Here is a 22,035-nt window from a genome sequence, read left to right as displayed (position 1 = left end):
TAAAATTCTCAGAATATCCCAGTTTTAAGTAGTATTTATGAACATAATCATATTCAATGATATATTTTGTATCACAGCACAGAATATATCTCCCAATGAATCATGTACCATAATGTATCTGATTTAAAATACTACCAGCATATTACAGGCAATTATTTTTGATATACATTAATATACTATTAAAAACAGTTTATCTTGTTTGTTATCTTAAAATATACTTACGGGTTATCCAATAGCAGTACTATGGGATTAAGTTCTTTCTTTGGTCTATAATATGCCCTGAGAGGAACAATAAAGTTATATAATCCATTTCCAGCTGTTTCAGCTGCAACTATAATTAGTTTATTTTTGAATCCATAGGCTTTTGCATCCTCATAGTAGTTATGCTGGCAGCTCTAGAGAAGAGAAAGTATACATTGAAATGCCATTTGGATACTCCATTAAAATTTGGAGAAAATTTAAGCTATATGAAAATGTAAAATTAATCAAACCACTTAAATCCTTATTTTCTAATAAATTTGAAAATAGTTACATTTTTCTGTGCCCATTTCTGCAACCTGCAGTAAGAAATAAAAGTGTGCATGGGCAAGAAAAATGAATTGCAGGTTTGTAGCTTGATGTTGAAAGACCCAACATTTTGTGTGTGTGCTTGTTCTATCATAAACTAAAGCTTGCTGCTAGAACACATCCAAGTATACACTTTTACAAATTAATTTTCTCTGACTTTCATTTTCAGAAATATAGTAATATCATAATTAGGTAACTTCAGGAACATTCCCAGTACCGAATGCTTAAAGCGATGAAGAAAAGAAAACAGTGCAAAAAAAAACCAAAAAACAAAAAACCCCTAACTGTCTACATGCATAGTTGAGCTGGCAAGATAATGATTCAAATACTCTAAAGCAAAATACCCAATAACACCAACAAAAACAAGAACAAAGCATTACCAAAACTCATCGTTGGGCTAAGGGCATTTTGCTATTTCATGGAGTCTAGAATTTGACAGGATTAGCATTGTTAACCGAATATTATTTTCAGCTAAATTATCTGCATGGAGAACTGTTTTGATGTTCTGCTATTTTACCTTTATATGTCTTTATGTGCATTTCTTATTTATGTGAGTTGAGATTAGTTAATTCTCTGGAACATTTATCACCTCTGGAACATCTGAATTTTTTTTTTTTGAGACAGGGCGTCACTCCTGTCGCCCAGGCTGGAGTGCAGTGGTGCAATCATTGCTCACTGAAATCTCAAATTTCCAGTCTCAGGTGATTCTCCCACCTCAGCCTCCTGAGTAGATGGGACTACAGGTGGGCACCAGCATGCTCGACTAATGTTTTTGTATTTTTGTAGATATGGGGTCCTGGGCTCAAGCAATCCACCCACATCAGCCTCCCCAAATGCTGGGATTACAGGCATGAGCCACCATGCTCAGACACCTCTGGAATATTCTTTGCCATTATTCTTGAATAAAAAAATTGCAAAACACTGGTGAAAACAAGGCACCATGAGTAAACAGAAATAATCATAACAAGAAAACCAGATCCACAAAGACTACGAATTTTGTGATTAAATTCAGAATATAAAATGAGCACATTTAACATGTTTAAAGAAATAAAAGAAAGTATTTAAAGCCTGAGAAAAGAACAAGAGGCTATTTAAAATAACATCTAGCAGGTTGATGTTAAAAATAATATCTAAATCTATTTCTCTGTATCTTCTTGAACTAAAGAGTGTAACTCAAAAGATTATTTAAATTACACATAGGATTCAGCCAAAGGGATCACGTGCAGGACAGAATGGAATACAGAAACCAAAATGAAAGGCAGAGAAGAAAAGAAACAGAACCTAGGGTGAAAAAATTAAGACTTGGAAGCTATCGTGAGACTATCTAACATTTATTTAATCAGAATATCTGAAAAAGAGCTAAGAGAGAATCAGAAAGAAAACTTATTCAAGTAAATATTGACTGAGAGTTTTTGAGATGTGATGAAAAACCAAATGAGAAGATCTTAAAAGCAGACACAGAGAAAAGAGCCACATCTACAAGAAAAAACAATTGGAATGTTAGCTGACTTTTCAGCCATTATTTGGAGCACAGAAGGCAGTAAGTAAAGTCCTTAAAGTGCTACAAGAAAAGAAAAAAAAAAACAGAAAACTAAATTAACAGCCTGGACTTGGACACAAAGTAAACCATCTTTCAAGAATGAGAGCAAAATAAAAGGAAACCATAATTAAAAGGATTCTCCACCAATAGAATCTCCTTAACAGAATTTCTAAAGGTGGTAATCTAGGAAGCAGGAAAATGAATCCAGAAGGAAATTCTAGGTATAAGAAAGAACAGAGAACAAAGGAAATGGTAATGAACAAGGGCAACAAGTCTTTATTGAAAGGGTGCTTGGAGAATTATAAACAGAATCTGAAGGAATATAAGAAATACAGTCACTCAGAAAGAGATCATGCACACAACAAGAATAGTGTTGAGCTGATGTTTGGATCATCAAGAATGTCAATATTTATGAGATAAACAAAGGAAAAAACAACTTTCCCTAAGGAGATTTAGAAATAGCTCAATTAATAGGGAAACAAAGAGCAGAGAACAGAGAATTTAGTGTTCATGAACGCTGACCAGGACACCAGCCCCACTGATACTGACACAGAATAAATTGGATAACGCGATCCCAGCTCACACACTTCGCAGACACAGTAGAGTCAGCTGCATAATCCCATACTGTTCCTATAATCCCAAAGTGGGTGCTCATTTACATAGCAGACCACCTTCAATCAGTCTAATGCTACCTAAATAACCAATAATTCCAGATATCACTAGCCAATCAGCAACACCCAGAAATTTTGCTTCATTAATATGGTAAAGAGACAGTTAATAGTCCTTTGATATTAAAACATCCTCTTATTGTGCCTCCATCAATCCTGTTCTCTGAAAGTTTAGCTTTTCAGTTAGATTGGGATCCCTGTTTGGAGATAAATTACTTCCACTTTTTTGTCTCCTAATATTTTTTTCTACTTTAGCTGTGCATTTAAAGAAATAAAAACCAGAAGTGAATCCAGGTTTTGTGGTGACTGAAGCATATATTATTTTAAGATTTAGCCATAAAGAAAATAACAAAAATATTATAAATAATATTAGTCTTAAAAGGAGTCAATGTGGGGGAAGGGCCTTGAAATTTAGGATTTATTAATGTTACTGAAAATACATAGCTTGCCAGAAATATCAAGTGCTTCATAATATTAAAATAATAAGGACTGCATATATATATACACACATATATGTATACATGTGTGTATATGTGTATATAGGTATATATATTTATGTACATATATGTACATATGTGTGTCATATGTGTATATATACATATGTGTATATATGTATATGTATACATATGTGTATATATACATATGTGTGTGTGTGTGTGTATATATATATATGTATATTTGAATGAGACCAATATATATATTCGGTCTTGAGGGACAGAATCTCATTTGAATGAAAGCAATATACATATATTTGGTCTTGAGGGACAGAATCATCCATCTCAGTGGGCCCAGATGAATATTTCAGAGTAATGGCAAAGATTCTCAAAGCAACTTCAGGGAAACAAAGGCAGGAAATTTCTAATGTTCTGTAAATCTTCTTCCTCAAGAGTGAAAATAATAGTCAAAATTTATAATATTTATCATATAAAAATAATAGCAAGAATATATTAAGCACCAACTCAGTTATTAAGTTTCTTGCACTTCATTAAACATGCACTAAATTATATAATCCCTATAAGAGCCTTATGAGGTTCATATTAAAATAACATCCACTTTACGGATGAGGAAACTGAAACTTGGTGAAGTTAGTTGCCCAAATTACATGACTTGTAAGTGGAGAGCTGAGATTTTAACTATAACTTCAAAACTTAATGTAAAAGAAAAAATCCCTAGCTAGAATTAGTGGCAGATCTGAATCTCTAGGGGCAGTAAATATAAGGTTCTTCCTTTTATCAGTGTTGTTATTCTTCAAGAGAGTAAATTCACACCAGTCAAGTCCAATGGTTGTACTGTGAAAAAAGATAAAAACTCTAGCATTCTTAGAATTTTTATCTTTTGGACAGCTTCTCTTGGACATCCAAGAATGACAGTAAAACTTCGAGAAAAGAAATATTAGGCAAGACTCTAATATGAGCTTTCACTTTAGTCATAAATGAATCTTTGTGTCTAACACACGGACTTACTCTTCCCATCATGTCAAGGGATTCCATAATGGGATATAAAGTAATAATGGTAAAATAAATGATGCGCATTTGGCCAAAGTGATTTTTGGAGACTTTGGTTGTTGAGGGTTCACAGGGATGAGATTTGGTACCTTATTTTCCTCTTTAGCAACATGACTAGCAGATCCAGTAGGCTAATTTAGTAGAAGACTAAAGCATTTGGGTAATCATTTGTGCAGTTAAAAATGTAAAACTGACCACTTTATATAAATTTACATTGGAAAAGACAATACCAATACATATTGTAATCAAACATATTGTAATCAAAATGCTGTACAAATTGCTTAAATTATGTAATTATAAAATGCTGTAATTTTATTTTGTAAATAAAAAAGCAGCAACAAGTACTTACCTTGTCTAATCTTAAGCAGCAAAATGGTACTTTTTCATGAAGGAGATGACAAAAAGTGGGTGAACTTCCTATATATGGAGAATAAGGTGGGTAACCTTTAGCATACCTGTAAAACAATACAAAATATTACCCTTGGGTAAGGCATGCAAATTTGAGAAATTAAGTTACAACCATGTTCCTCTGTTTTAAATACATTATAATCAATACCTCTGTGTTGCAATTATATTTTGATAAAGAGGTAGTTAAGAAGAGAGGTAGGCAAACTGTGGCCCCACGATCAAATATGGCCCTCCACATAATTTTGCAAGCTGAGGGTTGTTTCTGTATTTTTAAGTGGTTGGAAAAAATCAGACTAGTATTTCATGTCATGTGAAAATTATATGAAGTTCAAATTGCAGTATCTATAAATAAAGCTTTATTGTAATTCAGCCACACTCATTCATGTATGTATTGTGTATAGGTTTTTTTGTGCTTTCGTAACAGAGTTAGTAGTTGCAACAGGGGTCAAAAAGCCTGAAATATTTACTGGTTGTTCCTATCTAGAAAAAGTTTGCTAACTCACAGCTTAGAAGATTTTCATTTTTAAAAAATAAATAGTAATGTTAATTTTTACAAAATCCATTTAAAGCAAAATGCGTTATTATGATTTGCTCTATCAATATTCATTAGCCATAACTACATAACCGAAACAGAACAAATAACTGAGCTAATTGGTTAAAAACATAGTTTTTGTTGGAATCATACTTAAAACACTATCAGAGACATTTAGCTTGCTGACTTTCAAAAAACAGCCAACTGCATATTTCGGCTATACTGACTTTCAGAATGAAACTTCTAAAACGTAGCAGCATAAATGAAAATTAGGCAATAAAATAAAGTTTAGTGAAAATAATATTCTCTTATCCAATAAGAAAGTGTTTGATTTTAACAAGTTTACCTGCCAAGCCATAAAATTTCCGACCTAGTTAAAACTATTTTATCTTAAAGAAGAGATGCAAATCAGCATTTTCAGGAAATAAACGTCATTGACTAAGAGATACAATTATAGGGTAAAATTTTGTAAATTTAGAAGTTGGTAATCTCTACAATTACTCAACATCTCTTTCATTTTTCTAGAAATAAAAAAAAATCTTTTACCTCCCAATTTTTTAAGAAGTGTAAAGAAAGAATTTCAGTCTCACTCCAAAACACTGTTTCCTGTGAAGACACTGGTTGCCAAACCTACCCCTATTCCCATCCTAGATTCCAAATATATTCGAGAACTTTGACCATTAATTTCTTTGAAGAGTAGATTTGGTTTTGTGGGTACATCAACCTTTCTTACAATATTTTTTTAAGTGTGAGAAATTTAAACAAAGAATATTTTCAAGCTTCAATGATATTGAAGTTCTTCTTAGTTCAACATTACTTGAATTTACATTTTATGAAAGACACTGGAAGAAATGTTAGAGATTATGTTGCCAATGCCACTACTACCAGTACTATAACTAATAGTAATTAATACTAATTGAACGCTTACTCTGCACAAAACATTGTTTTGGTATAAGCATTTTTTCTCCATTATCTCAATTAATCACCACATAGCTTTCTGAAGTAGTAATTACACTCAGTTTACAGGTAAATAAATTATTGGCTAGTGTCTTTTTTTTGTTTTTTTGTTTTTTTGGTTTTTTTAAGACAGAGTCTCAGTCTGTCGCCCTGGCTGGACTGCAGTGGCAGGATCTTGGCTTGCTGCAACCTCCACCTCCTGAGTTCAAGTGATTCTCCTGTCTCAGCCTTCCAGGTAGGTAGGACTGCAGGCGTGTGCCACCACTCCTAGCTAATTTTTATATTTTTAGTAAAGTTTGAGACCAGCCACACCATGTTTGTCAGGCTTGTCTCAAACTCCTGACCTCAAATGATCCTGCCATCTCGGCCTTCCAAAGTGCTGGGATTACAGGTGTGAGCCACCGTGCCCAGCTGCAAGTTTTTTCTTTTTCTTTTTTTTTTTTTTTTAAATTAAAGTCACTTGTACACAACCCACATAAAGTAGAACTGGCATGGCAAACAATGTCCTTAGTACTACACAGTCAAGGCTGTGGACTGCTGTGTTTTCCTGAAGAATGACAATTTAATATGTGGAATAAGACATGTAAACAAACTCTACTGCAAGCTACAATGTGATTAATACTATATAGATTGGTGCTCTATTATTATAGAAGCCTAGAAAAGGGAAACAGTGCTCCTTTTATTCATACATTTAAAATAATTAATGCATAGTGTATGAAAGTGCTGAACACTGAGATAAGTAAGGAAAGCTTAATGGAGGGGGCTGTATTTTCATTTCATTGAATAATTGATTGAACATCAATATGGATGTGCAGTAAAGTAAATTCAAAGTATAAAGTACAATATACTATCAAAACCATACAATTATGAAAATGAAGTTTATATCTTGGGAACACTGATTTTTTTTTCCTTGAGGATAAAAGATAATTAAGAGCAAAATGAGATTGGAAATATATGTTGAAGCCAGAAACTTGAGGGCTTATAATGCTCTGCAGTCAAAAGAGATACTGGCTACTAGCAGTGTGTTTTGGTAGAAGTATATAGGAATGATTCTAGGATGTTCAGGAGGAAAGATCATTAGCTCCTTACCTATTGGGAAGGTACCTAAAGAAAACACTTAAGGACATTAGCACAAAACCCAGTAATCTTACACCTTAGAGTATCTGAACATACTCTAAGTTTGAAGACATTTCTTCATCTGGTGTAGTTTCATCTTCTGATTGGTCACTTAGAAGATCACATGTTTGAATCGATGATGTATCTGCAACCTCTAAAACAGGAGCAATGCTAGGTCTTCTTATTTCTTTGCTTCCCTCTGTAGGAAGAGACAGGGTAGGGCCACTTGCTGACCTACAGCTTGTATCTTGCAAGTCTATAGCCACAGTACCTAAAACAATAAAACATGAAAATTTATCAAGGCGTTTGTCATATTGATCACTAGTGTTGAAGGTTAAATGAAATATGAAATATAATGAACATAATAAATATATATATATAGAGAGAGAGTATATATTTATGCGTGTGGTATATGTTTAGTTCTGATAGCTAAGTATTTCTTTTGCACACACGCATTTTCCTGGACAAGAAAATCTCTATTTGCACAAAAGTGTATTTGCAGAGTGTTGTTCTGTAGCACAAAACATAGGATTTGTAAAATCCTGAAGTATATAGAAACTTAAACTGAAAAAAGTATACCCTGATGTTTCAATTTATATTTATTTAAAATTTATTCTTTTGTTGTTGACCATGTCCATTTTGTGAATTTTTCATTATGTCTTTCCCCTCTTTGCTTTTTGTTTTATTTCTTTTTTTCTTTTTTTTTTTTTTTTTTTTTTTTTAAGACAGTGTCTCGCTTTATCCTCCAGGCTGGAGTGCAGTGGCACAATCTCGGCTCACTGCAAATTCCTTCTCCCAGGTTCAAGCGTCCCCTTTTCTATTGAGCTATCTTTTTGTAACTGATTTGTGACCACTTTTTAAAATATCGGAACTACTAATATGTTATACTTATTTTGTATTAAATGAATATTTATTGAGTGCCACATATGGGGAGCACTGTTCCAGGTACTTGAGATCTGTAGAGAAGACAAACAAAGTTTCTACAAGATGAAACCTGTATGTAGCAAGTAGACAAATAAATGGATAATTGTAGATAATGATCAGTAGCATGCAGGGAGAGGAATGGAATTTTTATTTGATAGGAGAGAAGGCCACTGTGAAGTTAGGACATTCGATTTTTGACCTGAAATACAATAAGGAACATACAAGTCATGGAAGTACCTGGAGTCAGTAAGAATGGCAAGCCCAAGCCCAAGTGGCTTAAGGTTATTGAATACTTGAGGCACTCAAGGAATAGAAGGTGGAAGAAGCAATTCCCTTTGTGAATTTTATTGAAATTTAAAAATTAATTTTAATATCCATTTATGAAAAATTGAGGTTCCTCTCCTTCTGGAGAAAATAACGATGAAAGACAACATATTTCATAATTACTCATTTCATTTATGCACTCTAAAAGTTGTTAGTCTTTGCTTTGTCCCATTCTTTGAAACAATTACAGTCATGCATTGCTTAAAAAGGGGGATATGTTCTGAGAAATCTACCATTTGGTGATTTCTTAGATATTCAAACATCATACTTACACAAACCTAGATGAGGTAGCCTACTATCCTAGGCTATATGGTACATAGGCTATATGGTATAGCCTACTGTTATATGGTATAGGTATAGCCTACTGCCCCTAGGCTATATGGTATAGCCTCCTGCTCCTAGACTACAAATCTGTACAGCATGTTACTGTACTGATTGGTGTAGTCAATTCCAACACAATGGTAATCTCAATATAGAAAAGGTACACTAAAAACATGGTATTACAGTCTTATGGGACCACCATTGTATATGCCGTCCATCATTGACTGAATTGTCTTTATGCAGCACATGACTATTTAAAATTCTACTTTCCTCAAACCTCTGACCTTCCAACCTTCTTCCTCATTATAATAACATGAACTGAAGAAATTTTTACTTTATCTCAGCCCTTCACTTCCATAGTGATTTTTTAGACCTTGTTATAACCAATAAAAACAATGTTGCACACATTTTTATGCATTCACCTTTTGATCACCACTATTTCTTGTTTGTTCAGGTCACTCTCTGATTTCCTAACACTAGCTATGATTTTACCATGCTGGAACTTCAATTCTACTGATGATACCAGAGTTTGTCTCATTCCCTTGATGCTCTCTATTCTCTTCTTACCTATCTTAAATTCCATGTTTAAGCATTATGATTATTTTCTTGCATATACCCCTGGATCCCTTGATACATTTTTGCTTCATTCCACTCTCTTGACAAAATAGAACCCTGCTTAAGTTAAACTCTCCATGTTCCCCATATCTATACCTATGCAACTGAATACACTTGGACAGTTTAGCTCTTGCATCATTAATAGTCTCTCCACATTGTCTGTCCTGATTTTTGGCAGTTTCACCATACACATAGATGATCCTTCCAACATTCCAGACTCAACTCCTTGTCCTCTTCTCTAGTAATGGCTTTTTCTACTATCACTCCAGTCATTCACTCTCATGGCCACACCTTAGCTTTTGTAATTATTACTTGCTGCACATCATCTCTCCTTCTGGCATTTCACTCTTTGACACCTGTACCTTGGCTTTCCACCTCTTTCCCTCTTGATTTTCACTGGAATTAGAATCGATTAATCCACTCTCCTTTCAGTCTTTTTAACCAAAATACATCTTTTCACTTCCTTACTTAAATTAAGTTCCATGGCCTATAATTATACACAATCTATTATACAAACCCTCAATCTCTCTGCCTTCCTTACTTGCTTGTACTTTCAACACAAGCTACAAATCCATTTCTTTTCTCCGTTTTGCAGTCAGACGTTTTAAGAACTGTCCAGACCTACTGTTTCTAATTTATCTTCTACCATTCTTTCCCAAACGCAGTCCAATCTAGCATTGTCCACCACCACTCCATTGAAACAGCTCTTATGAGGGTGAACAATGATCATTGCATTGCTAAAGTCAATTGACACTTCTCAGTCCTTATGTTATGACATATCAGTAATATTTGACATGGCTTACCGTGGTGTTGTCTTAATGCACTTAGCTCACTTGGATTCCAGGACACCATACTCACTGGGTTTTCCTACTAGCCTGCCAGTAGCTCCTCTCTGGTCTCCTTTGCTGGTTTCTTCTCATCCCCCTGATACTTAATCTTAGTATACTGCAGAGGTCTGTTCTTTGTCTTATTTTTTCCTGCCTGTACTCATTTCCTCAAAGACTTCATTCAGTCTTATGGTTTTAAATACATACATAAGATCAGAAATACAAAATTTACTTTTTCAGCCTATCTGTCTGTCTCCTGAAATCTAGACTCTTAATATAACTTCCTGTTAGACATCTTCAAGGTGTTCCAAAGTACTCTTTATCTTCCCTTTACCCCTGCAAAACCTGCATTCCCCCTAGCCTTTCCTCTCAATTTATGGCCATTCCCTTTCTCTAGTTGCTTAATCCGAAAACCTTATGTTTCTTCACCCTTCATTTTTTCTCACAGTTCAATTTCATTTTTTAAGGAATCCTGATTATCCTCAAAGTACATCCAGAATTTTCTCCTTCTTATCACTTCCACTTGAAAATAGTCTGATCCTTGCTCCAAACCATCTATTTTCAACAGCAGCCCGAGTTGAGCACTCAGCATTGGTGAGATCAGGTCAATGGCTCTGCATAAAGCCTTGCAATAATTCCCACTTCACTGAGAGTAGAAGCTGCAATCCCATATGGACTTAAATAAGCCCAACAGGATCTGGCCTCTTTCTACCTATTCCTCCTCATCTCCTACTACTCTTTCAGCATTCACTGTGTTTGAGGCACAAGGGCCCTTTTACTGCTCCTGGAGCACCCCAGCCAGGCTCCCACTTTAGGGCCTTTGTACCAGCTGTTATCTCTTTCTCCAGACCTCCACAGGACTAATTCCTCATTTCCTTCAGGTATCTGCTCAAACATCACCTTCTGGCCTACTAAGCACTTCATTTAAAATCTGTTCCTCCCAAAATTAATTATCTCCTATACTAGCTCTGTTTTCTTCTTTTAGTTTTTCCTTTATAACTTATAACCCACTAACATATTAAATAATTTACTTATTTTTTTATATGTACTTTGGTTATCGCCTGTCTTCTACATAATAGAATGTAAGCTCTATGAACTAGGTATCTTTGTTTGTTTCTTCACTAACGTTTTATCACAAACACTTACGAGAGTTCTTGGTACATATTAGGTACTCAATAAATACTTTTTTGGGTACATATTAGGCACACAATAAGTACTTTTTGAAGACATTAAAAATGAATATTGCTACTGTAGAATAAAAATAAGTAAATGACAAATAGGATTACCTAAGAAGGTCTAGGTAGAACCATGGAATGGTGTTTGGAGGTAGTGATATTTAGACTAAGATATAAAGAATTAGAAGTCATTACTTAGGCAATGTTGGGGTGTGAGGAATAGTTCCGTCAGAGGAAACTTAATGTTTTAAGGCCCATTGGTGAAAAAAAAACATTAGTGAAGATTGAAAGAAAGTGAGTATGTTTGGAGCTTAGGAGAGCAGCAAAGGGGTGGTAAAATGTGGGGCTAGAAAAGTCAGAAAATATCATTAATAAAAAGCCTATAAAGAAAATGATGACGTAATTTATTTTCTAAACTAGGATACTGCAGAGTAAAAGGGGGTTCTTTTAATAATTACATCAGGACAATTACATAAACTGAACAATCCTAAGAAACTGGAACATTCCTAAGAAAACTAGGATTGCCTAATGCAAACAAGAACTTTTGGTTATCCTATTTATAAGTTAAGTCACACTATAGAATTTAGACTTTTTTTCCAATAGGTAGTATAAAGCAGGTGATTTGTTCAGGAAATGATACTATCAAAATTATTTTTAAAAATTTTTACTCTGGTGGCAGGATGGAGAATTAAGTGTAGAGTGGCAAGGCTGGAGGCATGGAAAGAAAACAAGGTTGTTGATCCTGCAGTTCAGGGAGAGGAGGATGGAGGCACAGACCACGATGATGTTGGTGGTGGACATGGAAAAAAAACTGAATGATTCTAGGGGCTATTTACTGACCAGATTTAATAGAATTTGGTTAACAATGAGGTATGAAAAGAGCGGGTGGTGAAGAGTCAGAATGGTGGCTTTACAAATCAAAGGATAATGTTGTCATCTGCATTTTAGCAAGAAAAAAAAAGAAGGAGAAAAATGGTGTTGAATGACTGAATGAGAGTGTAGGGATCAGTTTAATTTGAATATGCTGTGCCAGTTTTTCCCACAAAATACTCAAATAGAAATAACCAGTAGACAGTTCGCGTTGCTGTAAAGAGATGTTGAGTTAATGCTTTAGATAAAGGAATAATCAGTTTATGGACAATTGAATCCATGAGAACAGAAGTGACCACACAATGAAAATGAATGTGCACAATGCAGAAAAAAAGGCATTAGAGTGTTTCAGGAAGAACATGGTCAATATTCTTGTCATATACTGTGAAGACAATCATTAGATGTAGTGACAAAGAGGAGCATGGTGACATTGCCTGAATAGTTTCAGTGATATGACTGCAGGTGTCAGATTGAATGGGGTAGAATCACGGGCACAGGACAACAATAAAATCTAAAGCCTGCCACTAAACACAACACTTTGGAGAAATTTGTCTCTGAAGTTGTTATCACAGAAGGTTCAAAATTACATGTGTATGGTGCACACAGAGATATGAAGACACACACACACACACACACACACACACACACACACACACATACACAGAGTGAGAGAGAGACAGAGAGAGACAGAGAGAGAGAGATCAGCCAGTGATTCAGAATAGAAAATGAAGTTAGGTAATGAAGAGGGATTAAAGAGTAAAGCCTCTGAGGAGGAACAAGAGCATGGTTCGTGGAATAAATGAATGTATCAGTATTATTTAAAAAGGACACATTTTCCTTGTGACAGATACTACATGTTTGTAGGTTTGTAGATGGTTTGGTAGCCAAACTGTAAAGAAATTCTTATTTGCATGGAGGTATTTTTTCTTTTACCTTTTTTCTTCTGTGTCATAGAAGCCAAGTTCAATGATGAGAGTGAGGTGAGAGATGGAAAGAGAATTTTGAGAAAACAAAGAATATTTGAAATAGCCTCTCTTGATGATAATTACAAAGAGAACTTACAAAAGAAATATAAAAGTGTATGATGCTTTATATATAATGAGAAATATAAAATGATTGTTGGTTGTGTTTTTGTAATATCTTAGATTGAGGTTTTTTTGGACACAGAGTCTTTTTCTGTTGCCCAGGCTGTTCTCAAACTCCTGGCTCAAGTAATTCTTCCACCTCAGCCTCCGGAATAGGTAGTATTATAGACATATGCCACCACAGTAGGCTAATATCTTACTTTTTAAAAAATTCACAACTTAGAACTGTTGTCCTGTATACCTAATCATACCTAGTTTGTAAAATGCAGCATGTTTGAAATTTTATTTAAACTTTTAATAAAAATTTAAATGCATTTGTATTTATCATTATTTTTTATTTTAGGAATAAATTAATGATATTTCAAATTTGTTTATACTTACCCATGCTGGCAATTATGCTATGTACAGGTAATCTGGAAGGTCCATGATAAAATGACCTGGACACATTGCTTTTTCTCTGCTGGTCTTGGTTTTTAAATGCTGAATTCTCTTCTTTGGTGATATTAATATAAAAACATATGTCTGTAGAATTCATAATGTATCGAGGACCTGGATTCAGCAAAATGTTTTTATTATCCTCCCTCCTAACACCAATCAAGCAGACGCCAAACCTTAATTTAAAAAAAAAATTAGAGTTTGTAAGAAAATTAGTAAATTATTGAAAGGCTGAGGAAAATAAAAGTTTTAAATCATAGCATTTTAAAGCTTGAAATGATCCTAGAAGTTCAAGATCCTCATTTTTACAGGAAAATAAACTATGTGCCTAGTGCGTTGTAAAACCAATTTAGCTGATTATGACCACTATAAATTCACATTTTAATGAAAATGAATGGAAGAACATAAGAAACATGAGTGCATGTATACACTAAGGGCAATATTATTTTGCAAATTTTTACAGTTTTACTTTGGTCAAAAAACATAAACAGCATTTCTTACTTTGGTTAAAAAAAGTAAATAAAAAGCTTAAAACTATTGGCCAAAGGAAAGAAACTTACCCATGGTCACCTGAAAGAGAACCAGGGTCCCTGAATTTATCATAGTTGGTTTACTTTAAATTTTAGAAAAAAAAAATATATTTTTAAATAGTCTTAAATAGGTATGCACTTAGTCAGAAAAAAAAAGTAAAGTAGAATACAGAAGCTCCTTGACTTATGATAGAGTTATGTCCTGATAAACCCAGCATAAGTTGAAAATATTGTTAAATAAAAAATGCTTTTAATATAGCTAGCCTAACAAATATCATAGTTTTAACCTAGCCAACCTCAAACATACTCATAACACTTACATTGCCTACAGTTGGGCAAAATCATCTAATACCAAGCCTGTTTTATAATAAAGTGTTAAATATCTTATGTAATTTATTGAATATTCTACTGAAAGTGGAAAATAGAATGTATGGATACTGGAAGTACGGTTTCTACTGAATGGCTATTGTTTTGTACCGTCATGGTCAAAAAATAGTAAGTCAAAGCATCATAAGTTGGGGGTTCCTGTACATTACATAATAGATTAGTTAGTAGACTATATAGGTATATTGTAAATCCTCCAAAATGTGTCACATTAAAACATTTAATACAGATAATATGTTATTTTCATTATATACATACATTTTTATTTCTTAAGTAAATCCTTTTTTTTTTCCAAAAAGGAAAAGAAAAAAAAAGTTCTATGTTTGAAGTGGAAGCTAGTTTTATTTATTTTTTAACTTACTTCTCAGGCCAAAACAAGGGCCACCATCAGAGATTTTTTTTCAAATGTATAGTTTTTAGAAATATTAGTGTTACTTTGTTTTAGTTCCTAATCAACATCTTAAAATTCAGATCTGTGAAGAAGATTTTCATGTGTATGTAAATTCTTAATGGATTAAAATATTTTTAAAAGACTTTAAAAGTTGCTAAATGAAATATTCCTACTAGATTATAATTTACTCCTGACTATCCTATAGAGACCATACAGACACCAGGGTTCAAATGTTTCAACATTGGGGAATATTGTGACAAAAATTCCGGAATGCCTAAACACATGAACACAATATGCATTCTATTTTAGAAAACTATTTTCACATGATATGCTTGACTGATTGATATTTTAATTTTTCTCTGAGGCAGAAACATACTTTTTGTGTGCATGGAAAGAAGCATATGTAAAACTCTTTCCTTCATATTCAGCAAAAAATGTACTTTCTTCCAAAACAATGTGGTAGACTTCATTCCCGGAGCATCTACCGTACATCTTCTGCCATTGTTCTGGCGATTGCTGGCCTTCTCTGCAACACAGGCACACACACATACACACACACAAAAAGAAAACACAGTGAATGTGGTTAAAAAACAGTTGCTATAGAACTGTTTCTCAACGGTGTAAGAACTGGCAAGCACAATCCAAAGAAGCATCTGAGTAATGCTTTGAAGTCTGAAGATGACATTATATGCAAGAGTTTCTATAAAAATTTTGAAATTAATAGTATATATGTGTGTGTGTGTGTGTGTATATATATATATATATATATATATATATGCTTGAGAAATGGCAGTTTTCTAGAAAGTGGGAGTTTTTAAAGATCCAGCTAATGAAAAGGTTTACTCTCATAATGAATCAATGAGATACAGGATTTTAGTCTCTCTTTATATGTATATATATGTATATCCTATCATGCATATCTTCTAAAATTTGTTTTACAGTCTCCATAATATGGCCAACGTTATCTTACCTATGATACCTGTGTGGCTGCTGTGGGTATTTTATTTTGCTTTATACTTAAAATTACAAATTTATCTCGATTTATCTTTGATTTTATAGAAAATATACCTTTAGTTTTTGTTCATATCATAGCAATAACTTTCTTCCAATTGTATAGCAGTCACAAAAAGACACTTTTCTGTGCTAAATGTAAGGGTCTCTCCAACTAACTGAATATTTTTGTAACCACAAAATTCATGTTGGAATCCTAATCCCATTATGACGGTATTTGGGAGTGCGGCCTTTGAGAGGCAACTAGGTTATGAGAGTGGAGCCCTCAGGAATGGAATTAGTGCTTTTTAAAAAGATGCTAAAGAGCTATCTTCCCGCCATGTGAAAATACAAGTCAGCAGTTTAAAACTCAGAAGGGGGCCCTCACCAGCACTGGATTATGTTGGCACCTAGATCTTGGATTTCCAGCCTTCAGAACTGTAGGAAATGAATTTCTGTTGTTTATAAAATGCCCAAGCTGTGGTAATTTGTAATAACAGCCTGAACTGACTAAATCTCCAAAAGACATCCCACATAAGTATTTTTATAAAGAAGATAATTTTACCACAAAAAGTGCAATGTCTTTTGTTCTGGAACGTTCTGTGCTGCCCGCCTAACTCAGTGGCTTTAGAAATATATTAAAAATTCAGTTTATGAGAAATTCATAATGGATATATAAATAGGTTATTTCTCATTTTATATAATAAATTCATTTACCTTTGCTGAATGACGCTTATGAACTCTACAAAAAAAGCACATTTTAGAAGCAATATGATAAATATATAAAAATCAAAATAATTTATCATAATCTCTAATAGATTCTTAATGGATCAAAACAGATCACAAGACATTACAACCATGTTTAGGACTTTAAAAGCCATTTTAAACTGAGTATTGTCTAAAGGGTTATTAGGAAGGTAACATTTATCAATATTTTCAAATTGTCGATAAGCTTTAAAAAATATCTATATTTTCTAAGTATTCCTCATTTCTGCCTCATTCTTTCTTAAGTATGCTTAAAGAGTTAAGAGCCTGGGCCCTAGAGTTTGATTGTCTAATCTGAGTCCCAACTCTATAATGGTTTTTTGTTTTGTTTTGTTTTGTTTGTTTTTTTATTTTTATTTCTTTATTTTTTTTTTTTAGATGGAGTCTTGCTTTGTCGCCCAGACTGGAGAGCAATGGCACGATCTCAGCTCACTGCATCCTCTGCCTCCTGGGTTCAAGCGATTCTCCCGCCTCAGCTTCCCGAGTAGCTGGGATTACAGGCACCTGCCACCATGCCCAGCTAATTTTTGTATTTTTAGTAGAGATGGGGTTTCACCATGCTGGCCAGACTGGTCTTGAACTCCCGACCTCAGGCGATTCGCCCGCCTTGGCCTCCCAAAGTGCTGGGATTATAGGTGTGAGCCACCGCCCCTGGCCAAACTCTACAATCTTTTGTGAGTTATTTAACTTTTCAGTGATTCTTCATCTCTTCAGTGAAAAACAGTATCAGCTTCATTGGGTTAGATAAAATGAGGTAACACAAAGAAATCACTTGGGAGATGTTGGGATCAGAGAAAACACGCAGTAAATGTAAGCTGCCAATATTACTCTGATGTTACATCTTCCTCATTGCTAAATTCCGGAGCTATTTTAAATAAACCTAGTCAACTTACTAAACAATAATGCTTTTAAAACTTGTGCCCATTCTTCCATAATATTAATGTATTTTTGGAAGTAGGAAAACAACAACATAAAACAGTTTTGATTTTTGATTGCATATGACTACATCTAGCTACTACTTCCTAAGAATGATTGTCCCTGGTGGAAAAAACGTTCCCTTTGGCAAACAAAAATAAAGTTATTTTTGTTATGTACCACATTACTATTTAGCAAGATGGTACTTGGCAAAAACAGAACCTATCTGAAAGGCTGAAAATGTATGAGATGGTGCTGGTAATTCATCAGTATTTGTTTGAGATCCAAAAGCCAGCATGAGGTCAACTAATTGTCATGCAAGGGTACTAAAAGCTATTCAAGAGAATTAAAAATCTAATTCCAAAAGCTGACAGGGGAACACAATGTGGTAACTTGGAAGGGAACAGAAATGGATGGAATCGGACAAGGACAGTTCAGATAAATTTTCTTAAATAATTTACTTATTGCCTTGCTATTTTACACTGGCACATTGCCCCTCAGGCAGCATCATTTTTTAGGATGTCATTTCGTTGGAATTTTTTTTTCTTTATGATTTTTTCAAAACCTCTAATAGTTAACTTGGAATCTCTAAATTAATCTAATTGTCAATATACAAATTTTGATATTTTCATCGCATGTTATTTGCTTGAGAAATGCTAGACATCAATATTACATCTAATGCTGGTGTGTATATCCAGTCCCCACTCATTAACTAATATACAAAATATTTATTGAGCACCTGTGAAATATAAGGAAAGGCTTTAGATTCAAAGGTTATGGCAGTTAACAAAAAAGGTAAAAATGTCTTGTCTCATAGAGCCACTAGTGGGAGAAGGCCAACAATAAACAAGAAAAAGCAAGTTGTGTTGTGTTTAGAGATGATAATTGTGGGGAGAAAAATAAAGCAGAAAGGGAGCTAATATTTTAGCAGGTAGAATAAAATGTAAATAGTGTGACTAGGGAAAAGATGATATTTGAGTAAAAATCTTGAAGAAGGCAAGAGAGGTCTGGGAGAAGACCATTACAGGCAGAAGTAGCTACAAGCACTTCCCTGAGACAGAGTTAATGCTTGATGCGGCTAAGGAAGAGCAGGGAAGCCAGTTTAGCTGGAATTCAGGGAGGGGGAGAAAATGGGGCCACAGAGGTAACTAGCTGGGAGGAGGGATCATGTAGGACTTTACAAATAACTGTACTGTGGCTTTGACCTTTCATTGGGATGACTTGGCAATCACTGGAGATTTTTGAAGACTAGTACAAAAGATCTGATTCATATTTTATAAAATCCCTCTGGTCATTTTGTTGAAAACAGATTGAAGAAGGGACAATGACCAGTGAGGGGGTTATTGCAATGATCCACCTAAATGATATTGGTTTGAATCATGTTAGATTCTGGGTATGTTCTGAAGGCAGACTTGAAAAATTTGCTAATGGAAGAGAAAAATATATAACAATCTTAAATATTCTTAGCCACAAGAAACATGGATAGATAAACAAACAAATAAATATCCATATAGATAACAGTGAAAATGCAAGTCCCAGTGCTTACAAGACATCATGGGGAAATCTTAAATACAAAATGTTAGATAAAATAATAGTCTGCAGATTCAGCTTTATAGTAAACTAAGTCCTAGAAAAAGAGAGATGTCAAACAGACATGGTGAATGTGAGGTTTCACAAACATTTGGAATGTTTATTTTTTTAAATCTGGAATACTAGGTACATGGGTGTTCACGATAATATTCTTATACCTTTTGAATGTCTGAAATATTTTCTAATAAATAAAAAATAAAATGCATCACAAAAAGGCAAAAAAACTCCACCATGATTGATACTAATAATTAAAGCTTTTTGTTTGTGTATTTTTCACTGCTTCCTTGCTGTGTTTCAGGGCAGCATTTGGTCTACATTATATGAGCTTCCCCCATCCCCTACTTACTAACATTTTAGGACTAATATTTTCTCTAGGCAGAAAGTAATCATTTTTCCATTTCTATGATGAATGTATTGAATTTAACTTTTTTGAATATCTACCCAGTTACTCAATGTATTGAATAATCTATCTTTTTACTCGCTAATTTAAAACAACTCCTTTATCAAACACCAAATTCCTAATTATCTGTGCCTGTATTAGAGGTACATATAATTTATAGCCTGTTAATTGATTCTTCTCTATGTATTCACTAATAGCGCACCATTTCAATTATTGTAACTGCATATTATTTTTAAGTATATAAGATAATCCCCTCTCATTATTAGTGTCCTTGAAAATTTTCCTTGCTTGTCTGCTTCGTTTTATCACATAAACTTAAAATCAGCTTATCTATTTTAAAAAAGAATGTTGTGTTGGTATGATTGTTGGGATGGAATTAAAATAATAAATTTGGATGAAATTGACATCTTTATGTTAGCAACATATTATACCTTCATTTGCATGCTAATTACTCTTTATTTCTGCCACAACATCTCACCCAACACCAAATGCAGCAGAATGTAGCAGTGGAACCACTGAGCCCTGTTGTTTACTTTGTTTTCTGGAGGATTTCTGGTGACTAGAACATATTCTAAGACATAGTAGATGTTCAAAAATATTTATTTAATGAAAAATTTTTATTTTCCTGGTAATCTATGAGATATATGCTTTTACTCCCATTTCACAGATAAAGAAACTGAGGTTCAATGGCTTTGATGATCTTGCCAGCATGGGTAGGTCAAATAATTCAACCCAGACACTCTGGCTAAAAAGTCAGCACTTTGTTCAGGAACGTCAGTTCTAAGGAGCTCCACTATTCAGTGTGAATGTTGCTGCTGTTTTATTTCCATTCTTCAGGCTACTAGGATATTAAATGCCAAGTTTTTGTACCTTTATTAGTAATGCAGGACATTTTACATCCTATAGATCTGTCCAAAAATCATTAATTTGTCTTCAGCTTACAGTTCTATCCCAATTATCTATTTTTCTTATATCTTACTTTTTATATCTGGGTAGACTTAATTCAAGATTGATTTTGAATGAGGGAGAAATAATTACATAAATAAATAGTGCATTTCCAAACTTCTTATAGCAGCAAATCCTTTAATTATATCACCCAGGTGTGACTTGTACTCATATATTTGTTTATTCCTTCCTCCATCATCAATTCTTACACCTTTAAAACAGTCCTAATTCATTTCCTTGTTTCCAGTGAACGCTTTCACAAATCCTTTTACAGTAATGTAATAAGAGTAAATTTCAAAATCTCAAATTATTTCATGTCACTCTGCCATTGAAAATGCTAAAGGGCTTCCTTCTTACATTAGATAAACTTTGAAAAATTGTCATTACAAAGCCCTGCTCACCTGTTCTATGACTGTCTTTCAGGTTTCACCTGTTACTTCTGTCTGCTTTCTCTTATGCACATCAGCCAATAGAAGTCTTTAATTTGTCCTGAACAAGACACTGTCTCTTATGTCTAGGATTTTCCACAACACTTTTCTGTCTACCTCCTATGGCGTATCCATTCTTGACCCTCAGCTTAATCATTACTTCCTCAGTTTTGCTGTAGTGTACTTCTCCTTTCATAATACTGTAACATTAAATTGTGTTAATTAATTCTTAATATCTTGCTTCCCTATGAAATAAGCTTTATGAGAAAAGGGATCATGTATTGTTTACCACTATATCCCCAAGACGTGACATCGGTTCTGGCACAGAGGAAGAGCTTAATATATGTTCTGTTAAATGAACAAAGAATAATCTAACAATGTTCTTCATGCTCAATTACTAAATGTTCTGCTTTTCTAATTATATAATTCCTTTTGCCTTCACCAGAATAATTTTTAGGTCTAACGAATTACTTTCTCTATGATAAATGTGTCATTAGAATTAAAAAAAAAACACTGAGTTTCATAATCACTAATAGACATGAAGTGAATTTAATATTATATCAATTTAGTGTTATAATTAGATAAAAACAGCAGCAGTAAAAACACAAGAAATATTATGGACAAAAAGCATAGAATGGGAAGCTCATTGAAAATTATGAAAAATCATTTAATAAAGATTTGAGATGTGTTTACAGCAATTAAATGAACATTTAGGTGAAATAAGAGGCTTGTGTACTTACTAACTGTTAACCTTGAGGTACACTCCAACCTCTAAAGTAGTATAATCTGTTATCTACTTCACACTCTTGTGAGACTGTTCTACTATAT

General features: G+C 33.8%; 1 protein-coding gene across 12 annotated transcripts in view; it reads right to left on the bottom strand.

The window, feature by feature from the left end:
* KCNT2 (potassium sodium-activated channel subfamily T member 2) overlaps positions 1-22,035 on the bottom strand; it is a 393,821-nt gene that overhangs the window by 110,241 nt on the left and 261,545 nt on the right. For 8 of the 12 annotated variants that reach the window (XR_008510934.2, XM_054523897.2, XM_054523904.1 and 5 more), the window contains 5 exons: positions 15,551-15,721; positions 13,816-14,045; positions 7,351-7,564; positions 4,630-4,735; positions 223-395 (listed from right to left, as the gene is read on the bottom strand). Coding sequence is in view for 11 of the 12 variants with exons in the window: in XM_054523897.2 (XP_054379872.1) it covers positions 223-395; positions 4,630-4,735; positions 7,351-7,564; positions 13,816-14,045; positions 15,551-15,721 (894 nt within the window). In the remaining variant the exon portion in view is untranslated. The remainder of the gene's footprint in view (positions 1-222; positions 396-4,629; positions 4,736-7,350; positions 7,565-13,815; positions 14,046-15,550; positions 15,722-22,035) is intronic. The other 4 variants (XM_054523917.2, XM_024239215.3, XM_054523915.2 and 1 more) reach the window with 1 other exon arrangement.

The sequence above is a fragment of the Pongo abelii genome, chromosome 1 (genome assembly GCF_028885655.2).
Source record: "Pongo abelii isolate AG06213 chromosome 1, NHGRI_mPonAbe1-v2.0_pri, whole genome shotgun sequence".
Taxonomy (NCBI): domain Eukaryota; kingdom Metazoa; phylum Chordata; class Mammalia; order Primates; family Hominidae; genus Pongo; species Pongo abelii.
Note: the sequence above shows the minus strand (reverse complement) of the source record. Positions and strands in the feature narration are given on the sequence as shown.